The sequence below is a fragment of the Gorilla gorilla genome, chromosome 10 (genome assembly GCF_029281585.2).
Source record: "Gorilla gorilla gorilla isolate KB3781 chromosome 10, NHGRI_mGorGor1-v2.1_pri, whole genome shotgun sequence".
Taxonomy (NCBI): Eukaryota; Metazoa; Chordata; class Mammalia; order Primates; family Hominidae; genus Gorilla; species Gorilla gorilla.
In genome coordinates this window covers 103,903,638-103,920,162 of record NC_073234.2, presented here as the reverse complement: position 1 = coordinate 103,920,162, position 16,525 = coordinate 103,903,638, and the positions used below count along the sequence as shown (strand labels likewise).

General features: G+C 34.2%; 1 protein-coding gene across 3 annotated transcripts in view; it reads left to right on the top strand.

Annotated features, from left to right (window-relative positions):
• The window catches only part of KITLG (KIT ligand), an 83,404-nt gene that overhangs the window by 54,065 nt on the left and 12,814 nt on the right, over window positions 1–16,525 (top strand). For 2 of the 3 annotated variants that reach the window (XM_055357901.2, XM_004053648.4), the window contains 3 exons: window positions 7,546–7,716; window positions 9,919–10,075; window positions 10,793–10,876. In XM_055357901.2, coding sequence (XP_055213876.1) covers window positions 7,546–7,716; window positions 9,919–10,075; window positions 10,793–10,876 — 412 coding nt within the window. The remainder of the gene's footprint in view (window positions 1–7,545; window positions 7,717–9,918; window positions 10,076–10,792; window positions 10,877–16,525) is intronic. The other variant, XM_004053649.4, reaches the window with a different exon arrangement.

Here is a 16,525-nt window from a genome sequence, read left to right as displayed (position 1 = left end):
AACTTAGTTCACAAGGTTATAATGATGAGGTGAGTGCCTATAACTCATCACACAGTATCTGCACTGCAACGTTATTATCTTCTTTTAGATACGTGTTAATTTTTTGAAATATTTTAGGTGTAAGAATTGTATTATGCAATTTTGGGGAATCACAGCTTCTTTAAGCCTTCTGTTCTACTGCTTTAACTGAGTTATTTTTGCATTCAAGAACCTGCTTATTGTTCCCATTTACTAAAGGCTGAGAGCCAAATTCCTGAACCTAATGTTCATGACTCTCTGTAATCCTTCCCTACCGTAACCAACTCATCTGAATACCCATTATTCCCCAACACAAACTTGCCACCTCAGCCACATGCATCACTGCCTCCTAAAATAATGCGCCTGTTCTCAAAGGATGCCCTTTCTTCTCCCATCCACTTATCCAAATTCTACCCACAGAATCATGCAATATCTTGGGGCTTAACCCATCTTAGTGGTCATCTCCTCCAAGGTCAGTTTAAGATTTCTCTTTCACACAAGGACATTTTCTGCTCTTTCAGCCCACATTTTCTCTCTCTTGTATCATTTGATCAGGTGAAATTGGCATCACATCTACTCTGTGCTGAGTGTTTTGCTTGATGCTGAGGCTTGGTGGTCAGCAATACTAACATTGCACCTGCTATGTGGACCCTATCTTTTAGTTTATTATCTTGTGACTTCTATGGAATTTGTCCAGAAGCTATTCATCTTGGGTACATGATCATATATTGCTTACATAGAGCTTAATATGTTAAGTGTTATATATTTGTCTCAAAGTATTATTGTGAGAAATAATTAAAATACAAAAAATATGAGTTGTGGTGTGCATATAATAACATCAGATACCATCATTATTATTTTGTTGTTGTGTTCTCTTTTTACTATATTTTGACTATCTACAGAGCAAGGTTGAAATCTTTTACTCCTGTGTATCTCCTCACCATTCTTTAGACAATCCAATGCATATAGTCGCTCCTCAAAAAATAGTTATGAATAAACATTTAACTCTTGGCAAAAATGCTAGATTTCCAAATCTTGAAGGAGCCCATCTTATTAGTTTAGATTCCTGTGGTTTTCACTAATAGTAAAAGTCCCATTATTGTAAGGACACTAAAGAATAGCATGTCACCTAAGGGCATGGGTGCAACAGGCCTCATGAAAAGACTGGAACCAGGATTGGAAACTATCAGTTTTTCCTTCTCCATCTCTGAATCTCTGTTTCTCCGCCTCATTCTATTTGTGCAGATGTTTTCTCCTTTGTTCCAGTCACTTGGTAGAATGTAACTGCCCAAGAGCTGCCAGGTTTACATATTTCAATTTCAGCCCTATTCAGAGACTAATTATCAGTTTCTAATGATCAATACCAATTTTGGGGAGGAACGTTCTGGTTGGCCTATCCAAGTCAGGTGTCTACCATCATCCAACCAACTGTGGCTACAGGGAAAGTTCACTGTTTGTAAGCATGGATTCTGAGGCTCCACTCCTATGATGCGGCATTCTCTCTATAAAAATAGACGTCAGCCAAATAGACACTTGTAGTCAACTATTTATCTGCCTCGATCCCCCATGTAATAAGAAAGTATTTATTTAAAAGGAATAAGCATAAAATGTTAGTTGAATGAATAAAATATGACATTAAATGCTATTTTAAGTAGTTCTTTTGTATACTGTACTACAGCACAGGGGCCCGTGTTCCTAATAAGTGATTATATTAAGATGCTGTTCAGATTATCTAGGCCATTATTGTCTGATAGAAATACAATGGAAGCCACGTTCATAATCTTAATTGTCTGGTAGCAACACTAAAAAAATAAATAAATGAAAACGAGCAGCTGAAATTAAGTATAATGAAATTTATTTAGTCCCATGTATCCAAAATATTGTCATTTCACCTTAAAATCAATATAAAAATTATTAATGGAATGTTTTATATGTTTCATATTATTCAAAATCCAGTGTGTTTTACATCTGCAACATATTACAGTTCATACACTAAAGTTCATTAGAAATAGTTATTCCGTATTTAGATTTTTTAATAAAATTTACCATTGAGAAGATAGTCACATTTCTGTGTTTTCCAAACATACTTGAAAGTTCCAGCCTCTAAATAGGGTGATATTATTGACTTTTCAATTTAAAGAAATTATAATTAAGTAAAATGAAAATTTTAGCTCTGCAGTCACATTCAATGCATTTTGAGTGAGAGGAGCTGCAGATGGATAGTGGGATTCCCATATTGGCCAGCATCGATTAGAATTTATTTTATAGATGGAGAAACTGAAGCCCTGAATAGATTAAATGACTTGCCTGAAATCACAAAGTGAATTGACAGAGTTGGGACTAAAAACTGGGCCTCTAGTTCATCGTTGCTGCCCTCACTCCCCAAACCCCTGTGCTGTTCCTTCACTGTTCTATTTTAGGGCTGGCCTAGGGGCCATTTATAGGTCTGCCCTGGGAAATAACACATATTTAGAGTGCTTTGGTTGATTACCATCTTAATCAGATTGAGATTTCTACGGCACTTTAATTCAAACAAGAAATGCAAAGTTAGATGCCTAAAGTGAACACTGAAGACCCAAATTAATTGTTTCGGGAGAGAACTAAAATAAGTCATTACAAAACCCAGCTAATCCAAAGAGAAGTTAAGATTTCCGAGACTACACTGGCAACATGAACATGCAATATTTTGCAAAGTGCTTTTATAGGAAACTTTTAAATTTGCCTGCCCATGGAATGTTTGAGAGTAGAATGTCAGCTTTCTAGCCACAATGAAAAAAACCAAAAGAACAGTAAATAAAGTCCACAAATGGCAATTGTCACAATTCCTCAGAGAAATTTACCTTCATTGGTATGACTCTGGATTAAATGAAATGAAACAGAAAGAACCATTTCTATTCCAAAGAGATTTCTTAACTGAGCCTAAGAATCGTGTCTGGTCCAGACATGAGACCACATGGGTCATAGTGAATTCAGCAGAAAAAAACATTTCAGTTTTATGTGCTTTCACTATTCTCATGGCTACTAGAACAAAATGAGTGATCGGGAGTCCCGGTTTCTCGCGTTTCTGTGTAAATTTGTTATGTAACCTGGAACGAGACACTTCACTACTCTAAGCCTTGATTTTCCCGCTTATGCAATTGGTGAGACTGGTCCTCAGTATTCCTTCTAGGTCTGGAATTCTGGTGATTCTGATGACATGGCTCTAGATTTTGATTGCTCATCTCAGAGGTAGATGCTGAAAGCACAAACAGAAAGGTACACTTCGTGCCCTAGGCATGCATACGTCTAATTCCAGCAAGACTGAAGTTTGACACGAATTAAAGAAAGTAAAACAAAAACAAACTGGGTGGTATTGCTGGTATTTAGATTAATTAGATTAGAAGGCTGGGTGAATACTCCTTATGAATATTTTTAGAAACCTCATAGTTTATGAGCCAGGCTTTTCTCTCTGAGAATCTCTAATTGGTATTTCACCAACTCCTGTGAAAAGAACGTTCTCGCTGGGTAGATACTAGCTTTAGGCCCTATAAGAAAGAACATAGATATCTCTCTGTGAATAGCTACCAAATGGAAAGTAATGTAAAGTGCCTCAGTGAAGAAGTGTTACAGTATTATTTTGTCTACTTTCAGCTTCTTAATCCGTAAATCTTACCATGACTGCTCTTAAAGACTGTCTGTGGGGTGGGCGCGGTGGCTCACACCTATAATCCCAGCACTTTGGGAGACCGAGATGGGTGGATCACCTGGGGTCAGGACTTCAAGATTAGCCTAGCCAACATGGTGAAATCCCGTCTCTACTAAAAAAACAAAAGTTAGCTGGGCGTGGTGGCAGATGCCCGTAATCCCAACTACTCGGGAGGCTGAAGCAGGAGAATCGCTTGAACCCAGGAGGCAGAGGTTGCAGTGAGCTGAGACTACGCCATTGCACTCCAGCGTGGGCGAGAAGAGCAAGACTGTCTCAAAAAAAAAAAAAAAAAAAAAAAAAGACTGTGCATCTAATACCAATGTGGAATAATGTGTCAAATTATTTCACCTAATAAACCAGCACAGTTTCTTGAATGAGGCAGGAGATGGAGAGGAGAAAGCATGCCAGAATTAGCAAGTCCCCAGGAAGATTTTAAAACACATGGTTTATTTCAGCCAGTTTCTCAAATTTACTGGTTCTGGAACTACAGAGATTCTGTGTCACATATTTTGTGGAATTAATATATTACCTTTTAAAAATTTATGCTTAGTCTTAGAATGTGCATATATTTCTGTTGTTGGTCTTTGGAAACAGTCATATTCCTAGTTATGTTTAGAATACTTTTAATTTTATTCATTTTAAATTATATATTTTATTTAATCATTTAGTGAGATCATGATTTGGTGTTCATGGTACTTTAAAATTCCTAAGGAAATTCACAGTTTTTAACTGAATTGTCAAGTGGTAGTGAGATGCTAGCAGTCCAAGGATATTGATTCAATATCATTGAGTCAGTTTGGATTCTAGAATAATACATGTTATAAGTACATAGGGATAGAAAGCACATGTTTTTAGTAGTCCTAGCTAGAGCTGCTATAATTAACCAAGAAAACATAAGACAGAAGCTATCAAGAAAGAAGGTAAGAAATTGAGAGCATGGAGTCAAGAAAAAAGTTTTTACACTCAAAGCAGAATCTATATGTTTCTTCTTTTGGAAACTATACATACAGGCGAATAAAGCATCAAATTACACGCACATCAGGAATTTAAAAGCAATCATTTGTGTCACCTTTGACATCCTGTATGACTGTCAATTTTCTTAATCCTTTATATTTTCTAGTGAAAGAGAGAACATTATATCTTTCTTCTAATGAATATCATTGAGTAAATATTTATATAAAACTATTTAAGTTTAAAATATCTCTGAAAAATAAGAAACGGTGATAATATCATTTATTAAGGCAAACAAAAAGTATGTTTGTAAATTTGACAATCTTTAATCATTTATTTCATAATCATAATCGTGGAGGAATTGAAAAACAGAAAGACCTGCTATCACCTCACAAATGAAATACTTAGTTCATTGTGTTTTATTCTCCTTGCAAATCATTGATGATATTTAATTAAAAATTACAAAACTGCTAGACATTCCAGTCAAAACTAGTTTCCTCTCTTACAAGCAGGCAGATCAAAACTGACATTTAATATTATTTGTTTACCTTCATTTTATCTTTAATAAACTCAAGAATCTTAAAAATCCAATATATACATGGTTAAACAAATTACTGAAAAATAGAACTTTGAATTTATGATTCAGCCTTTTCCAAAGAAACAATAGCACAAGCAAAAATAAAAAATGAGTGAAACGTGATTACAAGGGTTTTAGAAATACATGATTTTTCAGCTGTGTAGGCACGTAGTTTATATCAACTATCAACAAATTGTTCATGACTTTAGAAGGGCAAACATTAGAGTAGGATTAGATTGTGGAATTGCCATGGTTTAACTCTAAGAAAGCACAGGATTGGGGTTGGAAATTTTACTGGAAAGAGTTGATTGTTTAGACTGTTGATTTAGGTATGTGAAAATGGGAGGAGGTAGGGTAATAGCTAAATAGGAACTAGAATATAAAATGTAAACATAGAGTTCGGTTGAAAATAGTGATCAACAGAAGTGGCAGTAAGTACCCCAGAATTCCCCAGCTTAAAAATAAGAAACAAATCAACAAAACATTTTCTACTTTAACCACAAAAAAAAAAAAAGCAAAATGAACAAAGTACCCATTCATATAAGACAACTACCACAGAAACTAAAGGAATGTCTTAATTCAAAACAAGGAATTTGATTTTGGTTCTTACTTGCCAGAGATCCTAGGCAAGCATATTCATAAAATGAGGAAATAGAGTCCTAAGAGATTAATACCTGGAATTTCATTGTTAGAAAAATTTGCACAATTTCAACGGAATGAATTGGTGAAAGCTACTCTATCACATAAATACTATTCAAATAGCATTTACAGTGTATGCTGTGTTCCATATCCTAGGAAATCTGTTCATTGTTGATAGGGCTGACGGTCTATAAGGAATTATCACTCCCTAAAAGGAAAGAAACTTGCAGAGCAATTCAGCATCCAAGGAAAGACTGACAGCTTTGAAAGAGACCTGATAATGATGCAAGTAGGAACTTGCATGTGCTTGAAGTAAGCACTGATTTAACAAAACAAAGACTCTGTTCTGCACATACTTTGGAAACACATATTCTTTGAGAACTTGGTTATGACGAGTTGAAATGGCCACTTGAACTAAATTCCCATGTTGAGATTTGTTTATCCTTCTTATCTGAAGCCAGAGCCAACAATCCTAAAAGTTTTGAGTGACATTTAATGGTTCCAGGAATTGGGGCTTACCTATCTGCAGATAAACCTGTTTCCTTTTTGGCTGTATTATATTAAGTAAAACAGTTCTGTTAAATGAATATAAAGCGGTCCCTTCTATACTTTAGAATAAATAAATGACTTGAGCCAGATGCAGTGACTCACGCCTCTAATCCCAGCACTTTAGAATGCTGAGGAGGGAGGATTGCTTGAGGCCAGGAGTTCAAGAGCAGCCTGAGCAACAAAGCAAGACCTCATTTATATAAAAAAATTAAAAATTAGCCACACTTGGTAGCATGCGCCTTGTAGTGCCAGCTACTTGGGAGGCTGAAGTGGGAAGATCACTTGGGCCCAGGAATTCAACATTGCAGTGAACCATGATTGCACGCCTGCACTACAGCCCAGGACTCAGAGAGAGAGCCTGTCTCTGTAAAAAATTAAAGTATAAATAAATAAATAAAAGGCTTGACTTTTCCCACAGAGATATTCTACTGGTAAATAGAGAAATAAAGCTTAGTAGTTTGATTTATTTTCCATGACATCAATTACTCTGAGTACAATATTTTTGTTACAAGTTGTATTAAATTATTTGTGCTTTTAATGAGCCAATTCAATGTTATTCTTAATAATAATGTTATTTTTGTCACTGCAGCATTTCAGCAGAGTTCAAAATACATGAGAGTTTCCACTTAAAAGATCTTCATAAGAGAAAAGATAACACGTTAAAATCATATAAAGCATGCAAACTTACAACCTCCTCCTCCTGTTACAAGAGTCCCTCCTCCTATTACAATAGTCCCTCCTCCTCCTGTCACACTAGTCCCTTCTCTTCCTGTTACAATAACCCCTGTCCTCCTATTACAACATTTTAAGTAAGGTAATATTAATTTTAAAAATCTGGCCAGGCACGGTGGTTCATGCTTGTAATCCCAGCACACTGGGAAGCTGAGACGGGTGGATCATTTGAGGTCAGGAAGTTTGAGACAGCCTGGCCAACATGGTGAAACTTCCTCTCTACTAAAAATAAAAAAGTAGCCAGGCGTGGTGGCAGGCACTTGTAATCTGAGCTACTCGAGAGGCTGAGGCAGGAGAATCACTTGAGTAACTAAAACGATAGCTTTGAAGAGTACTCCGAGTTTTATGGCACTTATTAAAATAGCTGTTTTGTCTCTTTTTTCATATCTTGCAGCCAAGTCATTGTTGGATAAGCGAGATGGTAGTACAATTGTCAGACAGCTTGACTGATCTTCTGGACAAGTTTTCAAATATTTCTGAAGGCTTGAGTAATTATTCCATCATAGACAAACTTGTGAATATAGTGGATGACCTTGTGGAGTGCGTGAAAGAAAACTCATCTAAGGTAACTTTGTGTTCATTGGGATTATTTTTCATTACCCTTCTCTAAAAACCCATGCTTCTTGGTGCTGTTGGGGAAAATGAGGCACCTTTATTTATGACATTTTGATTGTATAAACTTCAAATTTAAAAATCTTGTTCAGATGAGTAAAGAAAACAAGTATTTGCAGTTATACTGCAATACTGAAGTGCACATTCAAACTTAAATGTTGTCATCTAATACAAAAATAAAACTTATTTACATTACAATGCAAAATCAGTCCTGCCTTTATCTTTATTTTTTATAAGTGAAGTCCTTGAAACCTTTCTATTAAGTTACAAGTGTTCATTTAAATGGAAAATTGTCTGTAATAAACACATATCCTTTTATCCATAATGTAATCACCCCATAGGTCACAGCAAAGGAATACATTTTGGCTCCTCAAAGTCATTGGATAACTGATCATCACCAACTTCAGAATATGGGCATGACATATGGAATAAGCAATGTACTCCAGAAAATTAGAGTGAGATATTGGAGTTTAAATTCTGGCTCTGTCGCTAATGAGTTCTGTGAGCGTAACTTCTTTGTACCTCACTTTCTTTATCTTTAAAATGGGGGCAATGCCAGAATTCATCTAACAGGGTCGACGTTAGGTTATTTGCCATGAGTACTTCAACACCCTACCTAGCAAAATAAATATTAATAAAATTTGATGTTTTTTCATCACACTGTGTCTATAGCAAAATCATGCTTAGGAGACCTGATTTGGTATACAGTTCAAATGGCCAAAGATTAGCTTAGGAGACTTATGTAAGTTTAAATTCAAAGTTTTAAGCAGGATTCTGTACCTTAATACCTAAATGCTTTTTCGTGTGTCCCATCTGAATTCCAGCTATTCTGTAAGACCCAACTTCAATCCCATTTGTGCTCTCCTGTCTTATAATTCTTACCATACTAATAATCCAATCACTACCTTTAATCTTTGTATTATTTTCTAATTTCCAAAGTCAGAATGTCGTGTTAACCACTCTTTCACATTACTACTGCATATAGTGTGCCAATGGCATTCGAAAGAAGTAGAGATCACAAAAAGTAGAGTGCATCACACAAGGTGTCACAAAGGAAATAACATGTGCATTAGAGCCTTAAAGATGAGTTAGGTAAATGAGTTAGGTCAATGGTGATGTTGGGAAGAACACTGCAAACAACAAAGAATGTGCATTTACTAATCATGGCGCTTTGGTGGGAACCCAGGAGATTACCATTTATATTTCTCAGTTGTTTTGGAGATTGAGTTAATGTATATAAAGCACTTAGAATAGTCCATAGTAAGTAACAGATAGTTGTTTATTTTGGTTACCTACTTTTCTTTATAATTCATTATGTATCCCTACAACATAGCTTTGATTTGCTTTGGGGAATTTTATATTAATTTTATATCAATTAATCATACCATTTTTATTATTTTGGGACTTGCCTCTTTCACTCAGCTTTAGGTTTAGAAGATGTATCCACTTTAAAGCATATAGCTGTAGTTAACCTTCTCTTGAATTGAACTCCACTAATTCAATATATCACTAGTTATTAAGCCACTCTGTCTGGATTGACATAAGTGATACAGATATTGCTGCAAAAAAAACTTTTTTATATGTCTGATGGTATATATGTGCAATAGTTTCAGTAGGTTATTTACCTGAGAATGGAATTTCTGAGTCACAGGATGGTCACATGTCTAACTTTACTGGATAATATCAAATGTACCAACTTACATTATCTCAGCAGTATGTAAGAGTTCCCTTGCCAATATTTAGTATCATCTGACTTTCTAATTTTTGGATATTAGAGCATACATTATGGACAGGTTTTTTTTTTTCTAAAGACTGGAAGTTCTTGTAATGGAGGGGTCTTTTTAAAATAAACCCTCATGTTTTTAATGAGCATCTCTAAAGAAAAATATCCCCAGCTTGTTTTTAAGGTTATTTATTTTATTTTATTTTTTGCCATGACATTGTGTTCACTGCCCCAGATTCAACTTGTGATCCCACTGGGATCACTACCCTGCATTACCAATCTGAATTACATACATTAAAACAGCCATCTAAAAGTGCTAGTTGTAAGAGTCTAAATACTTGAATCTTTGAGAGACATATTTATAGTCCATTATCTTCACCTCAGTTAAGTCTAAAGACTATTTGAAAAATGTAATCCTATTTTTTCTTCTAGGATCTAAAAAAATCATTCAAGAGCCCAGAACCCAGGCTCTTTACTCCTGAAGAATTCTTTAGAATTTTTAATAGATCCATTGATGCCTTCAAGGACTTTGTAGTGGCATCTGAAACTAGTGATTGTGTGGTTTCTTCAACATTAAGTCCTGAGAAAGGTAAGACATGTAAGCATTTCCAGTTCAAATGTAAACAACAAACTTAAATCTTCCCTATGTAGTAAGAATCTACCTCTGTGTTTAGCTGTAGCAAGATACATGCATGTATGTCTAATAAAAAAGAAGATATCAATAGCACAGAAGAAACTAATGATTGTAGATTTGTGGGTTTCTAACCCAAAGCAATATTCATCAGTTTCAAATTAGTGAGCTGTTTGTGAGTAAACAATATATGAGATGGCCACTCATACCTTTTCTCATCTAATATTTGCCAGTAATTACAATTATATTATTCTGTACCTCCAGTCTACTTAATGTTCCTTCTCAAATTTTTTTCTTAAGGATCTAACTCTAAGTCACAAATTCTGATCCTCCCCAGTTACTCTGTATTAAGACTCTTTTTTCCCTTCACTGGGTCCCTATAATACAAACCTGGATTCATTGCTTTCTTTTTTTAGTGAGAAATTACCATCAGTGTGTCATTATTTGTATTTATTAACATATTTATTCAATAAGTATTTGTTCTACAAGGTGATAATGGTGGATTTCTTAGTAAAATAGAATAGCAGGACCCAGTATGAAATAAATAGGATCTGAATACTCTAGATTTGGGAAGCAGACCTGGCAAGTAATCTGGTATTGCACTTCACCTTTCAGGGACTCTATAACTCATACAAATCACCATATAACACTGACACATTATTGCTTTCTATTTAGATTCCAGAGTCAGTGTCACAAAACCATTTATGTTACCCCCTGTTGCAGCCAGCTCCCTTAGGAATGACAGCAGTAGCAGTAATAGTAAGTACATATATCTGATTTAATGCATGCATGGCTCCAATTAGCACCTATAGGAGTATTGCATGGGCTTTCAAGGAAACTTCTACATTTATTATTATTGATACTGTTCTATTACTGTTATTCCTTTTGTGGTCTTCCTGAGACTTAAGTTTGTAGAATTAAATTTCCCTAGAGCTGCAGATAATGTTTAGAGAATTAGGCCAATAAATTTTCTGCTGAGGTTATTTTAAATAAGACATAAAATTAATTTTAGAAATATGATTTGTGCCTTTTGTTGAATCATTAACATATATTCTGTGTGGAATGTGTCTGACAAAAACGGAAGTTTAAAATTAAGTGTATAAATGCTGGTTGTTAACATATATTCTGTGTGGAATGTGTCTGACAAAAACGGAAGTTTAAAATTAAGTGTATAAATGCTGGTTGTATAGAATTCCAAAGATATTTTCAGATTTCTGTATATCCGTATTTACTATTGCGCGTTTGGAAATTTGATGATTTTGTTATTTTACCACAGAATTATATGCTTGATGAGAATAGGCTTATTTTTCTGAAATTTCTGTCCTCTTTTGCCAAGAACCCAATTTTCTTTGAAAATCCAGGCAAAGGTCATTATAAAGTTTATTGTATTTACTAAATACTCTCTAGCCTCATGGAGGGTGCAGGAAGAAAAAAAACCATCTTGTGATCTAGGCTAAAAAAGTCATCCCTTAGGACTTATAAATGGGGCACTGTCATTTGTTCAGGGACTTAGAAGACCTATCTGTGAAAAGAAGTAATCAATTTATTACTAATTCATAATAGCTTGTTACAATGCAGAACATTTTAAAAAAACTCTAAAATACAATTTACTTATTTTGGAATTTTTTGCCACCAAAACCTGACCTGAAGTGATATGAGGCTATTTATAGTCTTTATTTATCTTTCTAAAAGTGGATATATATTTTACTAATGAAATATTAATGTATTTGATTACAGAATGCTACCCAGGATTCACTGGGGATAGTATATGTTATACACTATGTGCAGGACAGAATCTTCTAAAACCTAAAATTCTAAATTACATAGCATATCAGTTCTAAAATGTGTCAAAAAGGGACTAGAGCCCTGTTTGTGTGTTAGCCAATTAAGGGTTTTCTTACCAACTATGGATTTTATTAACATTTTCAAAGGAGCAACTTTTGTCTTCTTAAATTCTCTGCTTATATTTCATTGATTTCTAATCTTTATTATTTCTTTCCATTTGCTTTGTGTTTCATTTACTCCACTTTTTCTAGCTTTTCACAGTGGAAAAATTAGATCATTGATTTTAAACTATTTTTGCTAATTACAAGCACTTAAAGGTATAAATTTTCTTATATACACTGCTTTAGCTGCACCTCACACATTTTTGTGTTGTGATTTTATTATTTTTCTAAATATTTGTTAACTGTGATTTCTTCTTTGATTCATGGATAATATAAAAGTGCGTTGTTTGATGTCAAAAAGTTTGAGATTTTCCTATATATCTTATTGTTACTAGTGTATGAATTTTGTTGTCAGAAAACATACTCTATAATTTTTTTGAAATGTACTGAAACTATTTTATGTATGTTATTTAACTGTTGAATGCAGCACTCAAATTTGGCCAAAATGGTTGATAGTGTTGTTTATATCTTCCCTTCCTTATTAAGCTTTTTGTCTAATTTTTATTAATTATTGAGAAAAGGGAATTGAAAATATTTACTTTTGATTGTGGATTTGTCTGATTTTCCTTTTGGTTTTGGATTTTTTGCTTCATATATTTTAAAGCTTTATTATTATGGGCTTATACATTGATTATTGTTAAATCTTCCCTGTTTAACTGACCTTTTAATCTTACTGAAATATCCCTCATTATCTCTGATAGTGCTTTTTGTCTTGAAGTTTATTTTGTCTGATATTAGAGCAAATCTTTCTTATGCTTACTGTTTTCATGGTATATGTTTGGCTTTCCTTTATTTTCAGTCTATTGTCTGTATTTTTAAAGTACATCTCTGGTAGACAACATACACTTGGGCTTCACTATTTTATTTAGTGTATCTCTGATTGTTAATTAGAGTGCTTCATCCATTTCTATGTAATAAATCATTGGTATAGTTGGATTTTAATCCACCATTTCCTTACTTGTTTTTTATCTGTCCCATTTGTGTATTGACCTTCTGTTCCTTATTTCTAGCCCTTTTTTTTGGTTAATTATTTTTTTTCTAGTGTTTAATTTTAATTACTGTTGGATTTTCAACAGCACCCTTTTGCATTATTTTGTGGTTATTTTGGGAATTAAAGTATACACTTTAACTTGTAATATTCTACTTAGAGTTACTATTGTAGCACTTGAGAAAAAAATACAAGAACCTTGAAACAGGATAGTTTTATTTACCCATACCCATCTTTTGTGTCATCATTGACATATATTAACATATCTACATCAGTTATAAATTTCACAATACAGTCTACAATACACAATGCAGTTCAATTATTTCTTTGAACTGTCATACGTATTTTAAAGTAAGAGAAGAAGAAATATATTGTCTTTTATATTAACCTGCATATTTATTATTTCCTGTACCCTTCATTCCCTCTTGTCAGTCCAAGTTTCCATTTGGTATTAGTTTCCTTCAGGCTGAAAAACATTCTATAGCATCTCTTATAATACAGATCTGCTGGCAACAAATTCTTTTTTCTTTTTAATTGGAAAATATCTTTGTTTTGTCTTCCATGTAGCAGGTACTTTTTACTAGATATTGAAGTCTGGGTAAACAGGATTTTTTTTCTTTTAGTCTTTTAAAAATATCACTATTGTATTCCTGCAGTTATTGTTTCTGAAAAAAATAAAAAAGGTAGCCACCATTTGTCTTATTTTTACCCTGTATGTACAGGGTCATTTCTTCCTCTGCCTTCTTTCAAAGTGTTCTCCTTTTTAACAGTTGAACTAGAATATGCCTATGAGTGGTTTTCTTTGTATTTATCTTGCTTGAGATTTGTCAAGCTTTTGGATCTATATGTTTGTTTTCCCTCAAATTTGGGGAAAAAATAGCCACAAAATTTTCAAATTTTTAAATCCATTTTATCTATCCTCTCATTCTGAGATACTACTTGCATATACGTTAGCAGATTGCTAGCGTGTCATAGGTCACAGAAGTTTTGTTCATTTATTTATCCTCTTTTCTCTGTGTTCTTCTGAGTAATTTCTACTTGTCTGCTTTCAAGTTCATTGACCTTTTGTTCTGCCATCTCTGATCTGCTGAATTTTTCATCCAGTGAATTATTCTATTTATGAATTTATATTTTCTGTTCTAGAATGTCCAGTTAATTGTTTAATGTATTTTATATTTCTCTGCTGGAATTTTCCATCTGCATACTCATTATGAAAAAAAATTCTTTTTTGTCACTTAAACATAATTATAATAGCTGCTCTAAAGTTCTTGTCTCCAAATTTCAACACATAGGTCATCTCAGAGTTGATGTCTATTGACTTCTTCCTCTCTGATTAGGGGTCACATTTCCTTTTAAATGGTTAGTGATTGTTTAATATATGCTGGATATTATGAATTCTATGCTGTTGAATATCTTTCAGATTCTATAGTGTTTCTTTAGAGGCTATTGAATTGTGTTTTGGTAGGAGGTTCGAATACTAGCAAATGAGGTTTATCTTTTCTCCCAGCCTTGTTTTTAAACTTTCTTGGGTACAAGGGAAAGTAGCCTTATTCCTAAGGCATGGAATATCTGAGATATCTGTAAAGTGCTCAGAAAATCTCTCCGATATTGCTTGTCTTAACAATTTTGTCCTCATTGTTCTGTGACTGCTAGGGCCTCTACTAAGATTATAGCTTCCCACGAGTTTGGTGTTTGGTTATTTTTTTTATTATAATTTTATTTTTTGGTCAGGTTTTGTGACTTCTCTACTGGTGCATATACAGCTTATTATTGGACCAGTAACTTAAGGAGATTCATCTAGGGATTTCTGATGCTCGTTCTTTGCACAGCTCCCTTCTTCCAAATAACCTAGATCTAGAAACTCCAGCTGCATCGGCAGCCCTGAACTTCAATCTCTGACTCCCTAGCTTAGTGAGGCCATTGGTCCTTGCTTGGACTCTGTCTTCCACACCTCAATCTGAAAGTGCACCCCAGACAGGAGAGCTGAAAGTCAGAAAGCCAGGGCAAACATGAGCCTCACTTAGTATGGATTCCCTGTCTCGTGAATTACACATTTGTACTGCTGTTCACTAATTTCTGAAAAGAGTTGCCTCATAATTTGTCTAGAATTATAATTACTTAGGTTGGAAAGGCTAGTCTGCAACCATTGTGTTTGGAAACAAAAGTCTTTCCTACTAATTTTAAAAGACAAACTAAATATAAAATACCTATTCAATCCCGTGCCTCTGAATCTGAGATTACTTTTTAAATTGCAAGATGAATGGACAGCCTTCTTTTCTGTTCACTGTTTCTTTTTTCTTCCTTTTTAAAAAATTTTGAGTCTTGCATAGTCAGCAACTTTTAGCTAGGTGATGTCACTCATGAATATGCCACTTAGATACCTATGCACAAGACAAGATTTTGTGGTGTTAACATTCAGAGAGAAACAGATGTAAATAAAATACTCATAGTACAGTATACAATATGTATCATAATAGAATTATGCAACTGTTTTTAGGTGTAGCACAAAGGGGGTAAGACTGTTTTTTGGGAGAAGGGTTAGGGAAATTTGAAGAAAGCATGCTAGTTTTCAGGGATAACTCAAAAGCTGGCCATGTCAGAGTACCAGGACTTATGAAAACTTATTACAGAGATGTGAGTGTGTAAGGAAAAGTCATGGGAGAATGGAATAACATACAAACCTATTAGTTATCCAAAGGGAATTATGTTTATAGCATAACAGTAATATCCTTTATGATAAGCAAAGAGAATGTTTAAAAGATGTTTTATGTTTGAGATTCTTGCAGACAGTACCTAAATGATAGAGAAAGAAATCCTAACTTTGACATTACCTTATACATTTTCTAGAAATAGTCTTGACCCAACCTTCCTGGACTCATATACCAGTCAAGTTAAACTCTGTTGACTCTTCGGTCAAATGGAAGATCATAATACCTCCTTCACAGAGTTTCTGTGAGTTTTAAGTGAGTTAGTACACATGTGCTTGGAGACATAACTGATGTCTTGTAAGAGTTCATCATTAAGTACTAGAACAATGAGATGCAATAAGACTTTGGATCAGTAATTATGTTGAACCTTTAGTGAGCTCTGGATCTGAATCAAGGAAGAATGCTCATTTGCTTGTTTCATAAGCACCAAGATAACCATGTCACAGGCATGGTGCTCCTAAAAATGCTCACTCTAAAAAGAAGTTCAGCAAAATTATAGCACAATTCTTTGTGTTCTATATTTCTACAGATGTTGGTTATTATTAGTCAAATGAAACAAGTCAGTTCCCAAGATTTCTGGACAGTGAATAGTTTTGGTAATAAGGAGATATAATTAATATGGTAATAACCCAGGAATTTGGGATTACTCAAATCCTGCCCAGATGAGCTTCCTCTCCACACAAATTCTCTGCAGGCTATCTTTGCATAAAATCAAAACTTTGTTGTCAGCTTAAGTTTTGTCCCCAAATACCCTTCTTTTGGGCCT